Genomic DNA, 20,576 nt, shown 5'->3' with positions numbered 1-20,576 from the left:
TTATATTTCTAATGCTTGCTGTTAGTGAATTGAACCTTTTAAACAGCAGCTGTCCTCCTGCTGCCTCGTTGTTCCAAAGCTCTTTGTTTGTCTTGGTTCTCACCATTTCAGTTTCTGCTGTCTACCCTTTCACAATCATTTCACTGTTTCTCAGTGACTCCCAAAAACTTGATTTGAAATTCTATCATATTTCAGATCATTACAAATGTCACGGTGGGCACACCCAAAAAACAACAACAACAACAACAAAAAAAACAGTCTAGAAGAAAACATAAGTAACTTTTCTAAAATAAAGATCCAAAAAAATATAAATCTTTTAACTGTGCCCTTATCTTAAACAGGAGAATGTTTTTAAGGCTTCCCATCTCAACAGCTCAATTAATGAGACCATTTACAAAATATGAGACCCGCAGGAGGTACTAGTTAAATAGGAGAGCTGTAGACATGCAGACAGCTCATAAGGTTTAATATTAATACAAGAAATATATTTTTATTTTATTTTATTTTTAATTTAATTTTATTTTATTTTTTGTTTCACACATGGTACAGCATATATTTCCATATATGTAAAAATAGCACCATAAGGTAGGCAGTTACAAGAAAAAGTATGATTAAACAAACTGTGCTGCATAACAGTACGCAAAAGAGCAAGCTGTCTTTTAGGAAGATTTTAAAAATGGCCAAATGTCACTGCTTGCACCAGGCAATCACATGGCCTCACACAAGGTTACTCTTCTTCGTCTTGGATTTTATTGGTGGTTGGCAAACAACAAATTGGTGCATTACCACCAACAACTGGAGCGTGTACCAGAATGTCACTTAAGCATTAGAGCCTATCATACAAATGGGTTTATTTAAGAAAACTAAATACTGCCTAATTTTACTTTTTGAGTTTTTTCAAAGGAGATCAATTAAGTCTAGTTTCAGTTTAATTCTATTTAGGTTTTGAATGAGATGTCTTTGTTTTTCCTCATAATCCTGACAGTGTAATATGACATGCTGTACTGTGTCATCATCTCCACAGTACTCACTTTTCCCATTACAGTGTTTCCATAAAATGAACAGTTTGCTATTTAGCCCAGTGTGCCCAAATCTGAGACGTTAAGAGAAGAAACAATCACTTAAGACCAGTTTTCCATTAGATTTTACAAAACCATCATCCTTGTCTTTCTTTCTCCCATTGTTTTTGCCATCTTTCCTTCATTTTCTGTATTTTTTAAATTTCTGTTTTAGTAAAGCTGATCCTTAATTCCATTAATCTTCCCCCAGTGCCTCATTTGCAAAATTTGCCATTCTGCCATTTCCTTTCCCTTGACACCGTAATGTGCTGAATAAATATATAATAAAGAATAAAGTTACGTTGAAACCAAGCTCACCATTGTTTTTCTTGTGAGATTACCAATAAGTTTGATGTGTCACATGGCCCTCTTCCTATTGAAAAACAAAAGTTGTATCCAAGATGGTCACCACCCATCTTGAGGAGTTTGCCCCCTCACATATACTAATGTGCCACAAACAGGACTTTAATATCACCAACCATTCCCATGTTATTACGGTGTATCCATATAAATGGCTCACCGTGTAGAAATTAGTGACTATACCCAGCCGTAGTGCTGCCATCTGCTGACAGCAATTATCCAGTACTTTAAACAGATTCAAAGTCAGTTGATTCACATCTGATTCACACCCACTCTGGGCTGTGCTGGGAATCTTGCATACAGTGGGCTGGTGTAAGCACTGACGGTTAAATGTTTATTTCTCTGTAGCATGTTGCATCAATCCAAGTCTGTTTTCCGTATAAGTTTGGTATGTCCTACATTATTGAACTGATTACTTTAACTGACGCACCCTTGAACGCACCACAGGTGTGTGGAATGGCATGCACTGAATGTTAGTCTACTACTACTCCCGACACGTGTATCTGTTCCCCTTGATCATTTTACTCTCAACCTGCTGTGTGCGAATGCCACAGCAGAATAATTCAATCCTAACTGGAAATCTGCATCCGTGTCCTTGACTTGAATGCAACGTTAAAGGTGCAAAATAAATTGTCTTCAGAAGCTGCAGGGAGAGCAAGCAAGGAGGATGCATTTTGGCTTTCAGGGCCCCACAATTATCAAACTTTTTGAAAGTGTCCTTTCTACTGCAATTAAAGGTTTATGAGCGTCCGGTTAAAGTTTATTTGGAAAATATCAGATTGAGATAGATTGCCTTTGTGTTGAGGTGGATCAGGGATTTTGTCCGTCCATGTAGAAAGACATGACAGTGAGTAGAATGCACTTGAATCTATAAAGAGATCCAAACTCTAGTTTCTAAATTCTAGTATTCATTCACACCCCCAGTATCAATACAGTTAATTTAAAATTATTTATTATTGTGTCAAATTATAAATATCTGGACCTCCTGGATCTGGCCCTGGTCCAGTCTCAAGCTGTAATTTTATTCACTTTGGATACATTCTGCTGTTTAAGTGGATTCGGATGAAGACCCAGTTTGTTGAATCTGTTCAGATTCAATTGTGTATAAATGCCCACAGCCTTTGGAACACTGAGGTTACTTCATTGATATGAATATGATGCCAGGCATATGTGGCACTATGATAAATATGCCAGTCACTTTAAATCTCAATTGTAAATTTTAGGTTGTTATTAACCCTTTTGCCCTTAAAGTGTACATTTGCTCCTCAGTCTCAAAGTGTCTATATATTTTATTCTTACTCTTCCTATATTTATTGTGGTTCTTTTGCACCGATATCACTAATCTGCATCATTCTGGACAAACCAGTCAATGCTTTTCATCAGCACCATGAAAAAAGAGATACAAGGTTTTTACTATTTTTTTCATTTGCAAGTGTGTATCATTTACTTACTGACTTTGACAGAAAGACCTCTTTTATAAATATGTATAAAAGCTTCCTAAAAATAATCCAGATGACTTGTAAGTGGATTTTTCTAACAGACTATTAGATTCTGTAAATCATTCATAATAATTTGCACGTGAGTTGAAAATTTAAAATGCATTTAAAATGATCACGACAGTGTGGTGAGCGCTGTAGAAGAGGAAGTAAAGAGATCAATTCATTTTACACCATGTGAACTGAACCAAGCTAAAAGCAGCTGCTACATCCCAGGCTTCTTTTCAGAGCTGGTCAAATCTAAACTAAAGGTCTGGATTGAAAATGCATTTAAAGCTCAAGTCATGACAGAGGACCATGAATATGTGATGGAGAAACATGGAATCGTGCCTGTGGACTACAGCTGCACAGGGGTTGTTGAAAACTACATGAAGTGGTCAGATGGACTTCAACAGTTTATTGAAATGAAACACGAGTCAAAGATTAGTGACATGACAGCCATCACAAACTACATGTCTAATGTGGGCTTGCTTCAAAAGTATAAAAACCAGTTTGGAAGTCAGATCTATGGGATGTCTGGAACTCTTGGTCAAGAAAAAGAGACTGAGACTTTGCAAAAGATTTATGACGGTATCAAAACCTGTCAGATACCTTCATTCAAATGTAGAAAGCTGTTTGAGGTTGAAGGTGTTGTTGTAGAAGATGAAAAAGAATGGATTAAAAAACTCTGTGATGTTGTCATTGTACAAATCAAACCTACATCATACAGGGATCCCAGAGCTGTACTCATCATCTGTGAGACCATCAAACGAGCAAAGATGATCCATCGCAGTCTAGGAGACAGAGTCCAGAACAAAAATCTTTATATAAACAACAACATGGACAACAGTGTGATCATTTCCAAGGAGTTTAAAGCAGGAGAAGTCATCATAGCAACAAACCTTGCTGGCCGTGGAACAGACCTTCAGGTTTCTGACACAGTAAAGGAAGCTGGAGGTTTGTTTGTTGTGCAGACCTTCCTGCCCAAGAATGCTCGTGTGGAGGCGCAGGCATTCGGCCGCACTGCTAGACAAGGATCTCCAGGATCTGCTCAGCTCATTGTCTGTTTGAGTCATCTGGCAGAATCCCTTCAATTACTGCTTTCAACAAGGAAACTTTATTCTTTATTGAGAAGTCTAACAGATGTCAGGCCACTTAAACAATTTAGGTTTGTGATGCAATTAAGGTTGTATAAACAAAGCAACAGTAACAAAGCATCTGCAGAAATGTCTTCAATGCTGAAGGATATTTTGTCTGGAGCATCACAGCAGGAAGTAAAGATAATTAAACAGCTCAGAGACAGCACAGTGGCTGATGAACTATCAAGCTACTTGGAGTCTCAGATCCCAGACATGAAGAAGAAGGAAGAACTCTTCAATGATTATTTGGATGTACTGGATGATCTGTATACAAGCAGCAACAACAAACCAGGAGCTTCAGATTTGTCTGCTCTGAATGAGTTTTGGGGTGTGTGGCTACTTACAAGCTTCAGTGCAAAAGATTCTACTGAAGAGTTGAAAAGTCGACTGAAAACAGACCTGGACACAGCGAGGCAGAAACTCAGACGGAGAGAATCACCATCATCAAACCTCTACCACTACATTAGCTTTGGTAATGACCTGCGTGAAAACAGGAAGTTTACAGAGAGCATCAACATGTACACTAAAGCCATTCAGAAGGATCACTGTTGGGGAGCTATTGCATATTACAACCGTGCTCTTACATCTTTGAAGCACCAAGACAGGAGTCAGAGTCCAGACTGCATCAATCGAGCTCTAGAAGATTTGCAAAACGCACTCAAGTCCGTTCAGCTTCACTGTGAGTGACCAACTCGAAGTCACTCACAGGTTCTTAACACAGCACACCAAAAACAACAACAGTGCTTCACTCACAAGACTTGACAAACACTTCATGGCTAGATGCACAGTGTTGGAGTCATTCAAGATAAACATTACAGAGGCCATAAAGAAAGTGGACAGAGGCAGAGATACAGGTGGAAATGTAAAAGTGGAGGAGAGTCTAGTTTTCTTCATGGTTCCACTGGTGCATTTTTTGCCTTTTATGATCCATTTAAGGGAATCAGTGCCTGTTATCCGCTCTAGAGATCCTCTGATGTGCCACCAGCTAATCAGCCACCCCTCCTTTGATATTCTAAATGAACTTGAGTCTCTTAAATCTCTGGGCCTCACTCATGTCTATACATTAGACACACTGTTTTCACTAGGAGGCTTTTTCTCAAAGATTACTAGAAAAATAATGAAGACAATTTAGGAGGCAGGTGTTTAAGTAAACAAGAGCTGCTCTAAAGAATATTTGTTAGGTTTTGAAGAATGGGAGTAAAATAATGGCAGCAACCAGTTATACCCATCAGCCTCCTAGTAAATACAACTATGGCATAAGTTTTAAAATCTTATGTTGCCATCTCATGTTGTTAACTCACATAATGTCACATCCATAGCTATACTGTTAAGTAAGTCACAGTTGGTCCAACTAGATTTAGTTATGTTTCTTTGTACAATGTCACTGCAATTCTGACAATTAATCATTAAAATTAAGTGATGTATAATATGTGTCTGGGCTCATGAATAAAGTAAAGGCAATAACACAGTCAAACGTTAACAAGTGAATGTACTCTGGTCTGATCGGTGGATGAGACCTGAAGAACCATCATACACCTGCTACTATGGTCAGACTTGCAGTTCTATAGAAGGTTTTGGTAGCATCAGTGACCTGAGCACTATCTGGGTGACTTTATTGGCAGGTTTGTGGTCATATTAAGTAAAACACTAAGTCCAGCATATGAGTTATGGTTATTCTAAGAGATGGAAATGAATCAGGGTGAAAAAGCGCAGCTGTTTGAGCACTTCTGAGTCAGTAGATGGCAGCACCAGACTGTGTTTCTATCAAAGCACGGTAAGAAGATTATGGTTGGTAATTCATCATCATATCAGATAATTTAGGAGAAACAATCCGCATCTTTCTGTCTTCTGATTTCTTAGATTATGTGTGAGAGCTTAGTGTATAAACACCTTACTGTATACTGAACCATATCTATTCCTTTTGAATGGATGAAGGGACGTGAAAGATTATGATGAAGTTTTTTACACAAAATCAGCTCGTTCCTGTTTATAGACAGAAAGGTTTAGGTGGAAAACAGAAAAGGAAGATTTTATCAAACTGTGGGAAAACTGGGCAAAATTCATCACTTAAAAATGAAACACAACTTGTGTGAGCATTTGTTTGGCAGAATTGACTTTAGTAGAAATAATTTTTGACTGAACCAAAAAGGAGTTCAAATTTAGAACTACTGACAGAACTGAGGAACCATGTGGATCCAAACTAATGACTCAAATAAGTTTAGAATAAAATCAGTGAAAAGCCCGAGTTTGTCTACATGTGTCTGCATGAAACAGCAAATTAATGTTTGGGTAAAATATTCATTTTTAGTCATTAATATTTTTTATAATTTTTTTGTTTCCACATATACCCTGAAACATCATGAAGTAGTGTATAAACCCATGATGTGAATCCTGTTGATGAGGAAGAGGCTGAGCTCATTATTGGAGCTTTAGTTTACCTGATCAAATCCATACAGAGTGTTTCTATTACAATTAGAATTGTATCTAATATGCAGATGACACTGAGATAAGAGATCCCACTTACAATTTAACTCAATAACTTTGTGAAAATAATGAGATGTTAAATGTCTCCAACTCATCTCTGACTGAATGACGACAAATGTCAAACATGTCCTCATTTCATTATGAGGACATCAACACAGCCTGAACCATGGAGGTAAAACCATCACCTGATGGAGGAACATCATTCGTTCAAACAGCGCCTGTAATAAATTATCTGAAGCTTTCCTGCGAAGTTTTAAGCCCCTGAGTGATGTTCCTGCTGCTTCTATTCTGCGGCTGCGGGTTTATGTGTTTGTTGTTGTTACTGCTCAGCAGTCGGTTAGCCACATTTCACATTTGTCCCCAGCCCCCAGCGCTCTTTCTGAAACCCAAAGAACCTCACGAGAAGAAAAAGAAGTGAGAACAAACTTTATTGTTCCTGCGAGAAAGTAGGCGACAACAGTCTTACACTTGGAAATAAAATATAACCGGAAACAGTAAAATATTAAAGACAGTGCATTATGCATTATTTATAAAATACATAGTATCATTTCTATATTGTGGAAGAGATATTGCCAATATGGCCATAATAAGACAGTTAAGAGCAGGTTGAGGACAACATGCTTTTGAACATACAAAATAATGATTTTTAAAACGTTTGAGACCAGCAGCTGGTTCCAGTGGTTGGACTGGTGGGTTACTTCAGTAAGGAGTAAACATCTGGCTCTTGTACAAAGTCTGAAAACACAAAATACACAAAGTTCAAACAGCATAACAAAAGTATAAAACTAAGCCCGTCTGTTATATTCATAGGAAGCAAATTGACAGAATTGTATCAAATCAATCATAGTGAAAATAACTTATCCAAAAAACATTTTCATTAAGGAAACATTTCTCAGTGGGTTCAAACTCCTGTAATTCTGAAATTTGACTACACTAATGACTTAAATCCACAACCACTTTAGCTAAAAGCGTTTCAGCCAGGCTGTCACAAATAAGGTTTTGATGTGAAAGAAACCCAGCAGGAAGTTGCTGGTGCAGTAGTTTATGTCAAAGGAGAGAGTGTCAGCAGAGCGGTTAGTGTGTGACACATCGCTGAGCTGCACTCATACACTAAAAGCAAAAGGGTTGTTTCCAAAAGGTAACATGTTCGCGTCTCTTATTTTCTTTGTGGAGTCAAAATCAAAAGATATTAAAGTAAAGAATCTGAAAAGACTGAGCTGCTCAAAATGTTCTTCAGCAGCTGATCAAAAAGAAGCAGCAACAAACAGGAAGGCAGTGGCCTCCCTCTTGGCAGTCACAGTTCTTCACACCACTTCCTGTGCTCACACTGTAGGTTAACATAGGACTCATAAGTCCTTATCATAATCAATGTGATGAATTGGTTATGTCATGCGGCAAGTGTGACACCACAGCTCAACGTCTGCTAGACACACTGCAGTCATCTCCTGAACAACACTGCCATTAGGAAAAAATAAATAAAATAAAATAAAAATGTAGCATAGGAGTTAAAGAAGTCAAATGAAATCGTGGAGACTTTTTCAAATTTTTCTCCAGAATGTCTCATCTTTTCCGTCTTGTCCTCAGTACAATCTCTCCACTGATATGATTGGAAACACTGATATAATCCTGTACTCGTGTCTTCAACCCAGGTGCACCACGCTGTCAAATGCAACAAGCTAAAAAAAAAGATTCGAGAGGTCACAGAGAAGCCGAAACAACATCAAAGCTCGTGGTGCACCAACAGCTGTGACATCACTTCTGGTCTGTGTTGCTGTGTTAGACGGTGATAATGGCGAGCATGAACAGGATCAGATATCTGTGGGAACCATCATAACTTTCATCTTGATAATTCTGTTGATTTCCGTTGACCTTTACCGATGATGGAGGAGGCCAAAAATTGTTATTGATACTTTTAGTCTAGTAACAGATGTAAGTACATTTTTCACTGCTGGTGAAATCTATTGACTTTTAGTGTGTCTATTTGAACGAGAGGGCTTTGCTTCTTCATGCTTTCCTGGCTCATGCTGCTTACACACTTTATATTTTACAAAGAGAAAACTTTTCAGGAAGTAACCTTGTTTTCTTTGTACTGAACAAAGAGCATGTTTACCTCCAGATCTGTTTGATCGGATTTCTGTTTGTTCATAATTGATGTCTTCAGTTCTCACTGCTGTGTAGACTACAGCTGAATCACTCCCTGCACAAGAAAACAAACACAGGTCATCAGTGCAAGCAGTAAAGCTTATAAAAATATTGTCAGTATGCAGGGTGCATGTTAAAGAAAGAGTTATGATTTCCTATATAAAAATACTTCTTAGAGACCGTTGGGGGTTTCAGAACCTCTGTGGCTGGATTTCCTGTTTCACTCAAAACACCCCAGTGACATTTCGACTTTTGGCATTAAGTCCAGTTGAAATCCCACAAAGACACCCACACTTTGTCACACCATGTACACAATATCATCAACGGTGTGATGAGAACTCACCTTTTGTAGTACACTACTGGTTTGGTATGTTTTAAACTTTAATGCTCTCAACTGCAGCAGTTACTTCCTTCTCTTGTTGTTTCACCTGAACATATTTTAGGGGATACTTTGCGATACAGAATTAGAATTTCACTGATTTTCACGTAGAGCTTTACTGGCATGTTGTGTAATTAATAAAGAGCCATTAAAGTTTTGTATAAATATTGATCATCCAGTGGTTGCTTATTTAAGGTAAAGTAGTCCAGCTGAGAAGTAATACATGCAGAAGCTAGTTTTTCAAGGTCACTCTGAGACAGTCCATTTAGATAGATAGCATATTTCTAAGATTTTCAGGGCCAAGTACAATAACATCAGTTTTATCTGAATTTAGAAGGAGAGAATTAGAGTTCATCCAGGTTTTTATGTCTTTATTCCTGCAGTTTAACTAATTGGTTTGTGTTACCTGGCATCATGGATACATTTTCAGTTTGTTTTTTGTCTGTTTGGGAGCTGACACACATCTGGTCCCAACTCTGGATAGTCGTATTTTGGGAGGTTTAATAAATTTGTCCATATTTCTAGAAATGAGAGCTTCTCCATCCAAAGTGGGATGGATGCCGTCTCTCCTAACAAGACCAGGTTTCCTCCAGAAGAGAAATTATCTATGAAGCCCACATCGTTTCTGGGACACCACTCAGACAGCCAGCAATTTAAGGAGAACATGCAGCTAAACATGTCACTCCTGGTCTGACTGGGGAGGGGACCAGAGAAAACTACAGAATCTGACAGTGTTTTGGCAAAGTTACACACCGATTCAATATTGATTTTAGTGACCTCCGATTGGGTGTCATTACTGCCGGCGTGAATTATGATTTTACTGAAATTACCCTTAGCCAGCAGTTTTAAATTTCCCTCAATGTCGCCTGCTCTGGCTCCTGGAAGACAATTGACTATGGTTGCCGGTGTCTCTAGCTTCACATGTCTGAGAACAGAATTGCCAATTACCTGAGTTTGACCCTCAGTGGGTGTGGCCGAGTGGGGGAAAGACGGGTACTAAGTAACTAAACATCTGACACAATGAGCAGGAAAGTGCAGGAGGGACAGGTGAAGAGGCCGTGCTGCTAGCGAGTCAGCTAATAGCTAAGCTAAGCTATTAAACCCTAAAGACACACTGAGTGAAAACTTTAAATATAAATTAGCGAGTTAATAAACAGAGCGTGTGCTTTGGATGAAATATGTGAAGATTATACAATGCAATAAGAAGTTATCTATGTTTTTTTTATTAAATTGTTGTGTGTTATAACAGGAAGTGACACTCTACCGCAGAGATAACGCACATAACAACAGACAACATTTAAACTAGTTTACCTTCCTGTTAGTGTTGAATTCAACTGTGAGCTGCAGATGAGTCATTTAATCTCTTTATCTCCATTAACAGCTTTATCAAAACACATCAGTGTGAACACTGCTAAGCAGCTTTGCAGGTTTCTGGAGCTCCAACTATACTGCAACGCGTGAGCAAAGTGCAAACAGGACCGACCACAGATAATCGAACAGCATCCTAGTATTTACAACACATATAAACCCAATGAACTACATAAAAACTTGAGAGATATGAAAAAGACCCAAAGTCTTTTTTTTTCTTATCTTTAGCTGTTGGACAAACGGCCTCACATTTGACTCTAGAATATGTTGAAACAAAGAGGACTACACTGCCATGTCTAAAGCTGGTATGAGGTGTTGATGTGCATATTCTGGCCAGTAATCTCCAATGCGTCCCTGTCCTATGTTAAAAAAAAAAAAGACATTGTTCCTGAAGTCTGTGCTATGCTCAGACACAACTTAGCAAACTACCCAAATGTCTGCCTCAGAAGGTTATAGTTTGTTTTGCATAGGATTGCATAGAGCCCTGTAAAAACTCTCTTTATCACGTGACAGTCATGTGAAACACTGAGACCCTCAACAGTTTTATTTCTTCTATTGGTACTGCTGTGAAAAACAAAAACAGAACTGATACAGAATGTTATATGTGAACTGACGGACTGTGGTTACTCTATTCACATGTTAACTACAGGGAAATGTGTTATCTGGTCAAAAGGTCAGTATATCACGCAAACTATAAAATGATTAACTACATAAAACTAAAACTCAGAATTTGGATACAGGTGACAATTACTATGAGGAGATTTAATTTACTGTTTGTACAAACTGTTCATCTACATTTTTCCTCTTTTCTTAACAGGCCTGCAGTAAAACCTGAGCAGAGACATCAAACTGATTGACCACAGGCTGTTAACCTCTGTTGCACACAGTATGACCCTGGTTTTATTGTTTTAATCTAATATGCTAATTTTATTATTTTAAATGTCATTCCAATTATCATTTTATTTTTATTTTTATTTTTTTTACCTGCATGTCAGGTGTACAGCTCTTTGTTTTCAGCTGGGAGTTGTTCTGAAAGTTCTATATAAATAAATTGCTTGCTTGTCTAAAACCAACTTTGAGCTAATAAAGACACAGACCAGCAGTAAGAGAACAAAATTCACCAATCGTCATCTACAAACACAGAACAACTATAGTGTGATCATTTTAGAATTGAACTGATTTAAGTGAATAGTTTAAGGTGCATGTAAATGCAAGGAACAGGCAGAAGTGTCCGTCAGAACCAGCCGCAGATTTTACTGGAACCTGAGCCTTTTTTCTGCATAACTTTCCCAGAAGGTACCAATAACTCTTAACACCTGAAATGTACTAGCTCGCCTTTTTAAAATTGTATTAAGGATCAAAGTGTGTACTATTAGGGGTGTGGTCTGCTTGCCTTCGTTTAGCCAATTGAAATAACTGAATTGGCCTGAACTATAATCCAATTATCTGACAAATAAAATGGGTTATGGCTAATTAGCAGGTATTAGCAGCGTAATAACCAAGCTAGATAGCATTAGCTGTTAAATTAGCAAAACCTTCTCTTCGAATTATAGTTACTTCTGGCTCCAAACAAACGAGACAACAAAGGCTAAAACAATAACAATGACACTTGAAAATGCCTTAAGATGTATATGGAAGAAAATGTTGTGTGACATTACACATTGCTCTCTTTTAAACACAATTTATAGTCTCAGCCCAGCTGAAGATTTAACCATTATGGATATAAGCAAGGCTTAGATGAAAATACTAGAAAGCAAATTCTGTAAATGTTGTTTGTGAAATTGAAGAACTCCCTTTTCCTAAGAAAAAGACTGTTATCAAACGTGTTTGCTTGCATTAAGACCTTTTATACTAAACCAAATCCTTACCTTTTGAATAAAATGTCGCATACAAGTATATACTGTACACACACAAACACAAAGTACATAAAAAGCTACCTGTGTGTAGTTTAACTGACTGTTGTTGGTGATGTAATTCTTTGAGATCACTGTATGTGAGGCCATCTTCAGCTTTTTCCAAATCAACTGAAACAAACCAACACGAACACCAAATTAATTTAGCACAGTGATCTTAACGAATACTTGTTAGTAGATAACATGTAACAAATAGTTTACATAACTCTCTACGTTATATTTCTCATTCTCACCTGCAGACTTCCTACAAACACGTTGTCTCACCAATAGAACCACTAACACCAGCAGAACCACAACACACACTGATCCAACAGGCAACAACACAGAGAGAAGCAAGAATGAATCAGGAGGAGAGGTAATAATGGAGACTGGTGTCGGTGTGGATGTAGGTGGAGGTGTGGTGGTGTGTTCCCCTAAAATAAAGCAAACACAGTCATTAAGTTGTCGTCACATTGTGAATATTGAAAGCTGCAGAAACACAGACAGGTGAGTGTGTCACCTGTGACAGTGATCCAGCTGGATGGAGACTCTCCATGACCGCTGATGTCACACTTGTAGAGGCCTTCATCAGACCTGGAAACATGCTGGATGGTCATGTGACCTGTAGTCTCATCCCCAATGAGGGAGCCATCTTTATAGAAAGCAGCTGGGAGGTTGGAGGGAGGGGTCTTTGTTGTACAGAGCAGAGTGACGTCATCTCCCTCCATCACAGGGAGGACAGGACTCTGCAGGATCACTGATCCACCTCAACACAGAGACAAACTACAGCATTTCATCCATTTACACACAGCTTCATCAACACTAACTCCACACACTCAGCTTACCAGTGACTGTCAGGTTAACCATGTTACTGATGGGACCCTCTCTGGACTCACACCAGTAAACTCCACTGTCTGATTCATATAGTTTGCTGATGTTACAGGAAGAACCAGCTGGTTTTCCCCACCCATCTCTTCCACACTGAGTCCTCTGTTGTTTGCTTGTGTTTCTCCTCAGAGTCCATCCAGCAGAGCTGTCGTCCTCCTCACAGCTCAGAGACACAAAGTTTCTTTTAAAGAACTGAGAGCTGCTGGGACTCACAGTCAGACGAGCTGTGAGGGTTAAAATGAAATAATGTTGAGACTTTTGTTATTGTAAAAAAAAATACATGATATATTAAATCATTTCATAAAACAGCTAAATCTAAATACATGAAACTTTGTGTGGCTGTAACTACATCTCAACAGATTAAGAGCAGGTTATTTGATTCTGTGGTGTACTGTATCTAACCAGTTGCTGAGTTCATGAGAAGAGAAAAACATTTATTTTGTGTTGATAACACAACTTCATTCTGAGCATTTAACAGATGTAAGCAGACACAGAAGAAGGTCACTGACCTTGGTGTGTTGCACAGCTCAGCAGTGAGATCACAGCTGGAAACAGATGGTTATAAGTTTAACACAATAACCCTGAAGAAAAACATGACAAACCCGGGTCGTACTGTATGCCTCACTGCTGATTTTGTCTCTACTGCTGTGCAAAATAGAGAACAGTGGATGCTGTAGTTCATCTCCATACCATTAGAGCTTCTGTGGTAGGTAATGTTAAATATTAGATTAGCAACTTTGGATTTGATTTCTGGGTTTATTTCAAAATAAAACAACGACTCATGCAGGTGTATGTGTTACTGACACGAACAGGCTGTCCTGCTCTCAAGCATTGTTTTAGAAGAAAGATAAAAATGACAGTGGTGTTACTTAGACGGTGATGGTATTTATGCTTTATTAATAAATTTATTGGAAAGCAAAACATATGATCATTTTTACTTTTTGTTGTGATTTTGGATGTTACCAATGTAAACATTGCAAACTATTCACGACTCAGTGCCTAATTACTATCAGTTATACAAAGTTTCCAGGTAATATCGCTGTTAACTCATTTTTTAATTTCCCTTCCCTTTTTTCTGTGGAAATGTCTGTCATCTGTTATCACTTAGCAACAAAGAAGACTTTAAACAATCAAGAAAAATAAACATTGTTAAAAGTGAGAGATTTTACTCACAGAACAGACAGCGCAAACACGTTTCCTCCATTGTCCTTCGCACTAACTTCAAGTTTTTTTTCTTTTATTGATTTTTGTCAGTTGCACCAATTTAAGCCCTCCCTCTTCCTCCCCAGCAAACCTGGTGGAAACCTTAGCGTCATTTCCCCTGTTAAAACCGATAAAAAGAAAGAAAAAAAAGAACAGAAAAATGTACATGTACAGTTAAATGTTAACCGGATTTGTTCATAGAAACGAGGTCAAGCCACACTGTGTCCTCCTAACATCAGAAAGTTGTTTTTGTTGTCTCAGCTTTTCTTCTTGTCAATTTGTTTTCTTGTGTGTGGGTGGTTTGCAGTATGGATTTTAAATTGGAGCACTTTACTTAAGGTCAGACTAAGAAGAAGTTTAACAGGACAATAGAAGACGATGTGATACTTATGAATTTATGTAATATTTAATAATATGTGAAGAAAAAATAAATATTTGGACCGTTTCCCAGCTACCATTTGTCCCGTTGCTGTAAACATACGTTTAAATAAGATCAGGATACAAGCAGACAGAAATACCTGCATGTGAAAAAGTATTGTGCAGTCCCAGAATACTGCACTTTAAAAACTAGAGCATGTAACATTTACGAGTTTGTAAATGCGCACAATAAGCACTTCATTCTAACGCCATCACCAGTAGATGGAGACATTTGCTTGGCTGTGGTTTATAAAGAGTGTGGCTGTAATTGCTGAGGTCATGATCTCAGGGTGTTTGTGCTTTTTCTATTATTAGGATTTTAAGAAATTGTGATTATTTACAGCTTTACTGTTAGACCTTTTTATAGTTTAGTATATTTTCTTTTTATACTTCTTGTTAAAGTTCCCTCATCTTACTGTGTGCCCTTAATGATGATTACTATCACATTAAATATGGACAAAGGTTGCATCTGGTCACAAAGTAACATCCACACCTCTTGTGTTGACGTGTAGTTGCACATTCTCATCATCGTAATTGCTTTCTGATGTGCTGACATGTGGCACCCTGAATATTTTAAGTGTGTAATAAAACCTGGCCACCTTTTTTTGCTTTTGTTGTTACAATAGTTTACATCAGGGGTGGGCAACTCCAGGCCTCGAGTGCCGGTGTCCTGCAGGTTTTAGATGTCCTTGATCCAACACAGCTGATTTAAATGGCTAAATTAACTCCTCAACATGTCTTGAAGTTCTCCAGAGGCCTGGTAATGAACTTATCATGTGATTCAGGTGTGTTGACCCAGAGTGAGATCTAAAACCTGCAGGATACCGGCACTCGAGGCCTGGAGTTGCTTACCCCTGGTTTACATCATTGAACAGAGCGAAATTTGCTCCCATCTGATGTGGTGTTAGGGTGATATTAAGTTTCGCCAGTAGGTGCCAGTGGCGGCTCAGACAAATGAGTGACTGGCAAAGTAATCCCTTACAAAAGTAATGCAGGCCAGTCATTGTAATGGAAGCCGTCAGTGACACAGAGCTGCTGTTTTGCCGTGTTTCAGAAAAATACACCTCAACATGCACTTGGATGAGCCTTGGCTTCCTTCAGCTGTGTCTGCAGTGTGTTCAGCTGTAGCTCATTATACAAAACAAACCTGAATCAGGCTCGTTCCAGCACAACAGGTCAACCAGGAAGCTTTGTTTAAATGTTATAACGACAAAGCTGCCACATGGAAGAAATTCAAGAAGATCAAGTTGTATTGCCTAAGTTAAAATTAATGTGAGGTGAAACACATTTAGCTTGTATTTGAGACCACAGGCCTTGGTTTACAATAGAGACAGACAAGGCTGTAGGTCCACTTTATTCTGATACTGGTTGAGGGTTCTGAGAGGGAAACATACACATGAGGAATATGTAATGCCGGCAAATCACAACCTCAAAGCCATCTTCACTGAGACTGTAACTATTTTCCCTGATTCCCTTCTTAGCTCACCTGCTCAGTCTGACCACAGTGACCTTTTCTCACACCTGTGCTGTGTTTTCAAGGATGTTTTCCACAAATGAAGCCACTTCTATGTCACTGAAAACACCTCATTAAATAAAATTAGTCAATTATGAAGTAAGTCGTGCACACTTGTTAAGCTACTCATCTTTTTGATTTCCATCCACTATCACAATCCTCATATAAGAAGTACAAGTACAAGCCCTGCTCTCCATACTTCTTCTCCCTTCATAACAGCGAATTAGCCCTAAAAATCAGCTTATTGGATAAAATAGTATCTGCTGTTTCCTGAGACTGCATAATAAAGGGAGTGTTTGTACTGAATTAATTAAAAAACCTTCCACATAAAACAACTCTATTAACTCATTAACTGCCATTGACATCTATGGCCGTCAATTGCAGTGCATGAGTCAATGGGTTTAACTCATTCACTGCCAATGGCTGGCAGTGAATGAGTTAACAGCCTTTTTAACTTTATTTGGTCTACAGATACAAGAGCTCTGTATTTTTGTATTTCCTTGAAATCTTCCAAAGAAAAAACTCAGGTCACTTTATCTTAGTTTTGGTTGTGAAATGAAGCCTTTAATAAAAAATAAGGATTTTTTTTTTAAAGGAGGACAGTGTAACCAGATGTGTGTGCAAATGTTTTCTAATCAGTCTTTTTTTCTTTTGCTAGATATGTTGATGCCAGGTCTCTCCTGAAAATGAGATTTTTAATCTCAATGAGATTTTTTACCTGGATAAATAAAAGACAAATAAAAATAAAAAGTGTTCTTTAGTTGAGAGATGAGAAAGTGATCTGTTTTCAAAGAGATTATTTTTCATCTTTAATGTTTGTTCAGAATTATAACCTCCCTTTCCTGTTAAACGTGTTGAGTGAGGAAGAGTTCCTCCCCTCCTGTTGACCTGAAGCCAGAACCGTTGAGCTTCAAATCAACAACTTGAGAGCATGGAGCGAGGACGGCTGCTGTCGCACTGCTGGGCTTTGTTGTTTCTCCACTCCTCCCTGACTGCTGCTGCAGGTGAGTGTTTCTGAGTGTGCAGAGGCAAGAAGTGAGCTTCAAATACTTTTTTACTTAAGTAGAATTTTCATGTAGCTGTACCAACAGAGCTTATTGCATGCAAAGAGAGTAAAGAGGCTAAAGCATTACATTTATGTATCATTTATATAGTTGTACTCAGAGGTTAAGTATCTGTACTTTTACATAGTAAATCATTTCTGCACTGTTGCTATCTGTGTGTGTGTGTCATTTCAGTTGTTGTCAGTAATTGACTGATTAATGTGTATGTCACTTAAGCTTGAAGCTGCAGCTTATTTCATTCACTGAGTTAAGACTTTCCAGAATAATATGAAATTATTCATTGGTAGAGTGACTAATAATTATATTTTTAAGTGACACATATTTGTTTGTTTCATGGATATAAAATCTTGAAGCAAATGTATCACCTTAACAAATACAAAAACACCGACACACACACACACACACACACACACACACACACACACACACACACGCACACGCACACACACACATACACACGCACACACCCACACACCCACACACACACACACACGCACACACACGCACACACACACACACACGCACACACACACACACGCACACATTTACTATAAAGGAACATAGCTTCATTACTGAAAGAGGATACAGGAAGAGGATCTGTGTGTTTTCTCAGCAGAGACCTTTAGCAGGAACAGGTTATTCAAGGTGCCTGTGACTACGTGTTTGTCTTCGGAGCTCCCCAAGGGATTTCCCAAATGGGTTTTTCCTTTTTTAACTCTAACAATTAGGGAGATCCTAACTATGTGACCTCATAGATTGTTATATCAAAACCTGTATCACATATTACATGTGGTGATCTCTAATTGCAGGATAACAGAATTTGTCTGCTTAATACACACCAGTTGTCTCTTTTGTCCTGTAGACCTCGTAAACATCACAGCTGAATCTGGACAGAACGTCACTTTGTCATGCAGAGCCAACAACAACAACCTCGTCACATTTCTTGAGTGGAGCAAACATGGTCTTAGGAAAGGATATTTACTTTTGTACCGGGATGAGCGGTTTGATCTAGAGAACCAGCATCCATCGTTTAAGAACCGAGTGGAGCTACAGGACAGACAGATGAAGGATGGAGACGTGGCGTTGATACTGAAGGATGTGACACTTGATGACCGTGGAAGTTACGAGTGTCGTGTTGAGACAAAAATGAACCGCAAAAAGAGAGCGAATCAGGATGACGACCCCATCATCATCATCAGCCTGAATGTTGTTCCTCCAGGTGAGTGAGCAGAGTTGAGTGTGTGTGTGATCAGAGGTGAAGCTGCTTCCTGCTTGTTGATGTTTGTTTCTAAATATGTTGTTGATCAGACTTTGTAGAAAGCAGCTGGTGTGAATGTCTGACACCTGTTTATAACCTACAGGGCAGCCGGGAGGTGACGAGGAGGATGGAGGGAAGAAGGGACAAAGAAGTCGTAACAGTATTCTCATTGTGGCAGTTCCCACTGTTCTTGTCTTTGGTGTTCTTGCTGTACAGATCTACACAAAACGCAAAAGACAAATTCAGGGTCCAGATGACTACCAGCCTCCTTCTGAAGTGATGACTATTTGAAATGTCTCAGATTCTACAGCTTCTACAGTGTCCTGATGATGCTTCAAATCCTCTCATCAACTGTGTGTAGAAAATCAGCCCGACTCAGTAAACATGTTCAATGGACTGTACAGTCCATTGAACATGTCCCATGGTACATATTGCAACTCCCTTATTCACCAAGGGTCGCTAAAAATGTCATTTCTACACCAGCTTCTCTTCCTGACACCACCCATAAGGGACCTTTGTTTGGGCTCGCCCTTTTGGGCCATGGAGACCCTGAAGGGGAATTCTGCGGACACATGTGAGCACATATGTTTGCTTTGAAATGAGATGCATCTGATACAGGGATAGTGGGAGGTCTTTGTGCTCACAGTGGGGTTTATGGTTTGAAGAGAGGTGTAAGCAATGGAAACAGCTGCTGTGCAGACACCGTCACAAAGTGCTAACTGACATGTTTATCGCTTACTGACTGACATGAAAGTCCAGAGCAAACCCTAGTGTGGGAGTCAAATGTCCACCTGAAATTATTTTGTTAAACGACAAATAACAATACGGCCGCATAATAGTGTTTGTTCTGAGCCATGTACACATGTCAATAATGCAACTGTGTCCTGCCCATTAAACACTCTGTTTATAGTTACAGTGAAAACATTGGTTGCTAGGGTGAGGTGGATAATCTGCTGTTGTTCCTGTTACTCTACCTCTGTCACATGAGGTAAAAACTCAAGACAGATAAACAGATTTTCTCACTAAGATTTCCTGCTGAGAAAAACTACAGCAATGTGACTTATTTGAAGTCTTTAAACGCAAACTAAATGAGCTTCAGTGTTTCCTCCCTCATGAATTAAAAGTGATCACGTTGTCGCTTAATTCATAGTGACCAAATAGTCAGCATGGCTGAGGAGCTCATTATGTAAATTAATATTACATGTGTACATGTGGGGCGATCGTGGCTCAAGAGTTGGGAGTTCGCCTTGTAATTGGAAGGTTGCCGGTTCGAGCCCCGGCTTGGACAGTCTTGGTCGTTGTGTCCTTGGGCAAGACACTTCACCCGTTGCCTACTGGTGGTGGTCAGAGGGCCCGGTGGCGCCAGTGTCCGGCAGCCTCGCCTCTGTCAGTGTGCCCCAGGGTGGCTGTGGCTACAATGTAGCTTGCCATCACCAGTGTGTGAAAGTAAAGCGCTGGTAAACTAGTAAAGCGCTATATAAATGCAGGCCATTTACCATGTGTACTGTATCTTACAGCAGAACTGGATAATATGCTGATATGTTTTAAACTTGAAACTGTTTGCAAAGCTCACAGGTGAACTCTCACTGCAGTGTAGCTCCATCTGTCTTCAGTTTGGCTGGTCTAATATTTCTGTTAGCTTAACTGGCATCAGATATGCTGAAGGCTTTTAAACAGGAAGGAGTAAAGTTGATCATGAGGAAGAGAAAAAAAATTGTACTTATTCTTTTTTTTAAAACATTGTGATGAATTTTATTTGTTTGAAATACCCTGGAAGAACTACATCCACCATCACAATCTTAATCAACACAGAGTCAGAAGAGTGTGTTTTGTTTTGTTTTAAATCAGACATGTTAAACTCATATATTACTGATCTGAGAGATGACAAAAAACTTGCACAATTTAATAAAAAAAAATTAAACATTGCAAATCCATC

General features: G+C 38.8%; 3 protein-coding genes across 3 annotated transcripts; 2 read left to right on the top strand and 1 right to left on the bottom strand.

Annotated features, from left to right (window-relative positions):
• Positions 1-2,480: 2,480 nt before the first annotated feature.
• On the top strand, positions 2,481-4,719 carry LOC308409350 (protein translocase subunit SecA-like; the record flags this gene model as incomplete). The annotated part of the gene is made up of 2 exons (XM_080902030.1): positions 2,481-2,491; positions 3,039-4,719. The coding sequence occupies 2 exons, from the start codon at positions 2,481-2,483 to the stop codon at positions 4,717-4,719; spliced, it is 1,692 nt and encodes a 563-aa protein (XP_080758156.1).
• Positions 4,720-7,210: 2,491 nt separating this feature from the next.
• Positions 7,211-14,501, bottom strand: LOC308409346 (Fc receptor-like protein 5; the record flags this gene model as incomplete). Its single annotated transcript, XM_080902006.1, has 5 exons — positions 7,211-7,251; positions 8,627-8,713; positions 12,818-13,063; positions 13,143-13,409; positions 14,480-14,501. 5 exons carry the CDS (start codon positions 14,499-14,501, stop codon positions 7,211-7,213), a joined length of 663 nt encoding a protein of 220 aa, XP_080758132.1.
• A 2,708-nt stretch (positions 14,502-17,209) lies between these two features.
• LOC308402045 (uncharacterized protein) lies at positions 17,210-20,086 on the top strand. The gene is made up of 3 exons (XM_080890618.1): positions 17,210-17,322; positions 18,245-18,601; positions 18,744-20,086. Exons 1-3 carry the CDS (start codon positions 17,250-17,252, stop codon positions 18,929-18,931), a joined length of 618 nt encoding a protein of 205 aa, XP_080746744.1. The 5' UTR covers positions 17,210-17,249; the 3' UTR covers positions 18,932-20,086.
• Positions 20,087-20,576: the final 490 nt, after the last annotated feature.

Source organism: Rhamphochromis sp. 'chilingali' (genome assembly GCF_963969265.1).
Source record: "Rhamphochromis sp. 'chilingali' genome assembly, chromosome: 1".
Classification (NCBI taxonomy): Eukaryota; Metazoa; Chordata; class Actinopteri; order Cichliformes; family Cichlidae; genus Rhamphochromis; species Rhamphochromis sp. 'chilingali'.
This window is presented reverse-complemented; position numbering and strand designations above follow the sequence as displayed.

Excerpts from the sequence above, each read along its gene's own strand:
- LOC308402045 (XM_080890618.1), top strand. The coding sequence starts at position 17,250 with ATGGAGCGAGGACGGCTGCTGTCGCACTGCTGGGCTTTGTTGTTTCTC. Across the intron at positions 17,323-18,244 it reads CTCCCTGACTGCTGCTGCAG|ACCTCGTAAACATCACAGCT; the intron begins GTGAGTGTTTCT and ends TTTGTCCTGTAG. Across the intron at positions 18,602-18,743 it reads CCTGAATGTTGTTCCTCCAG|GGCAGCCGGGAGGTGACGAG; the intron begins GTGAGTGAGCAG and ends TATAACCTACAG.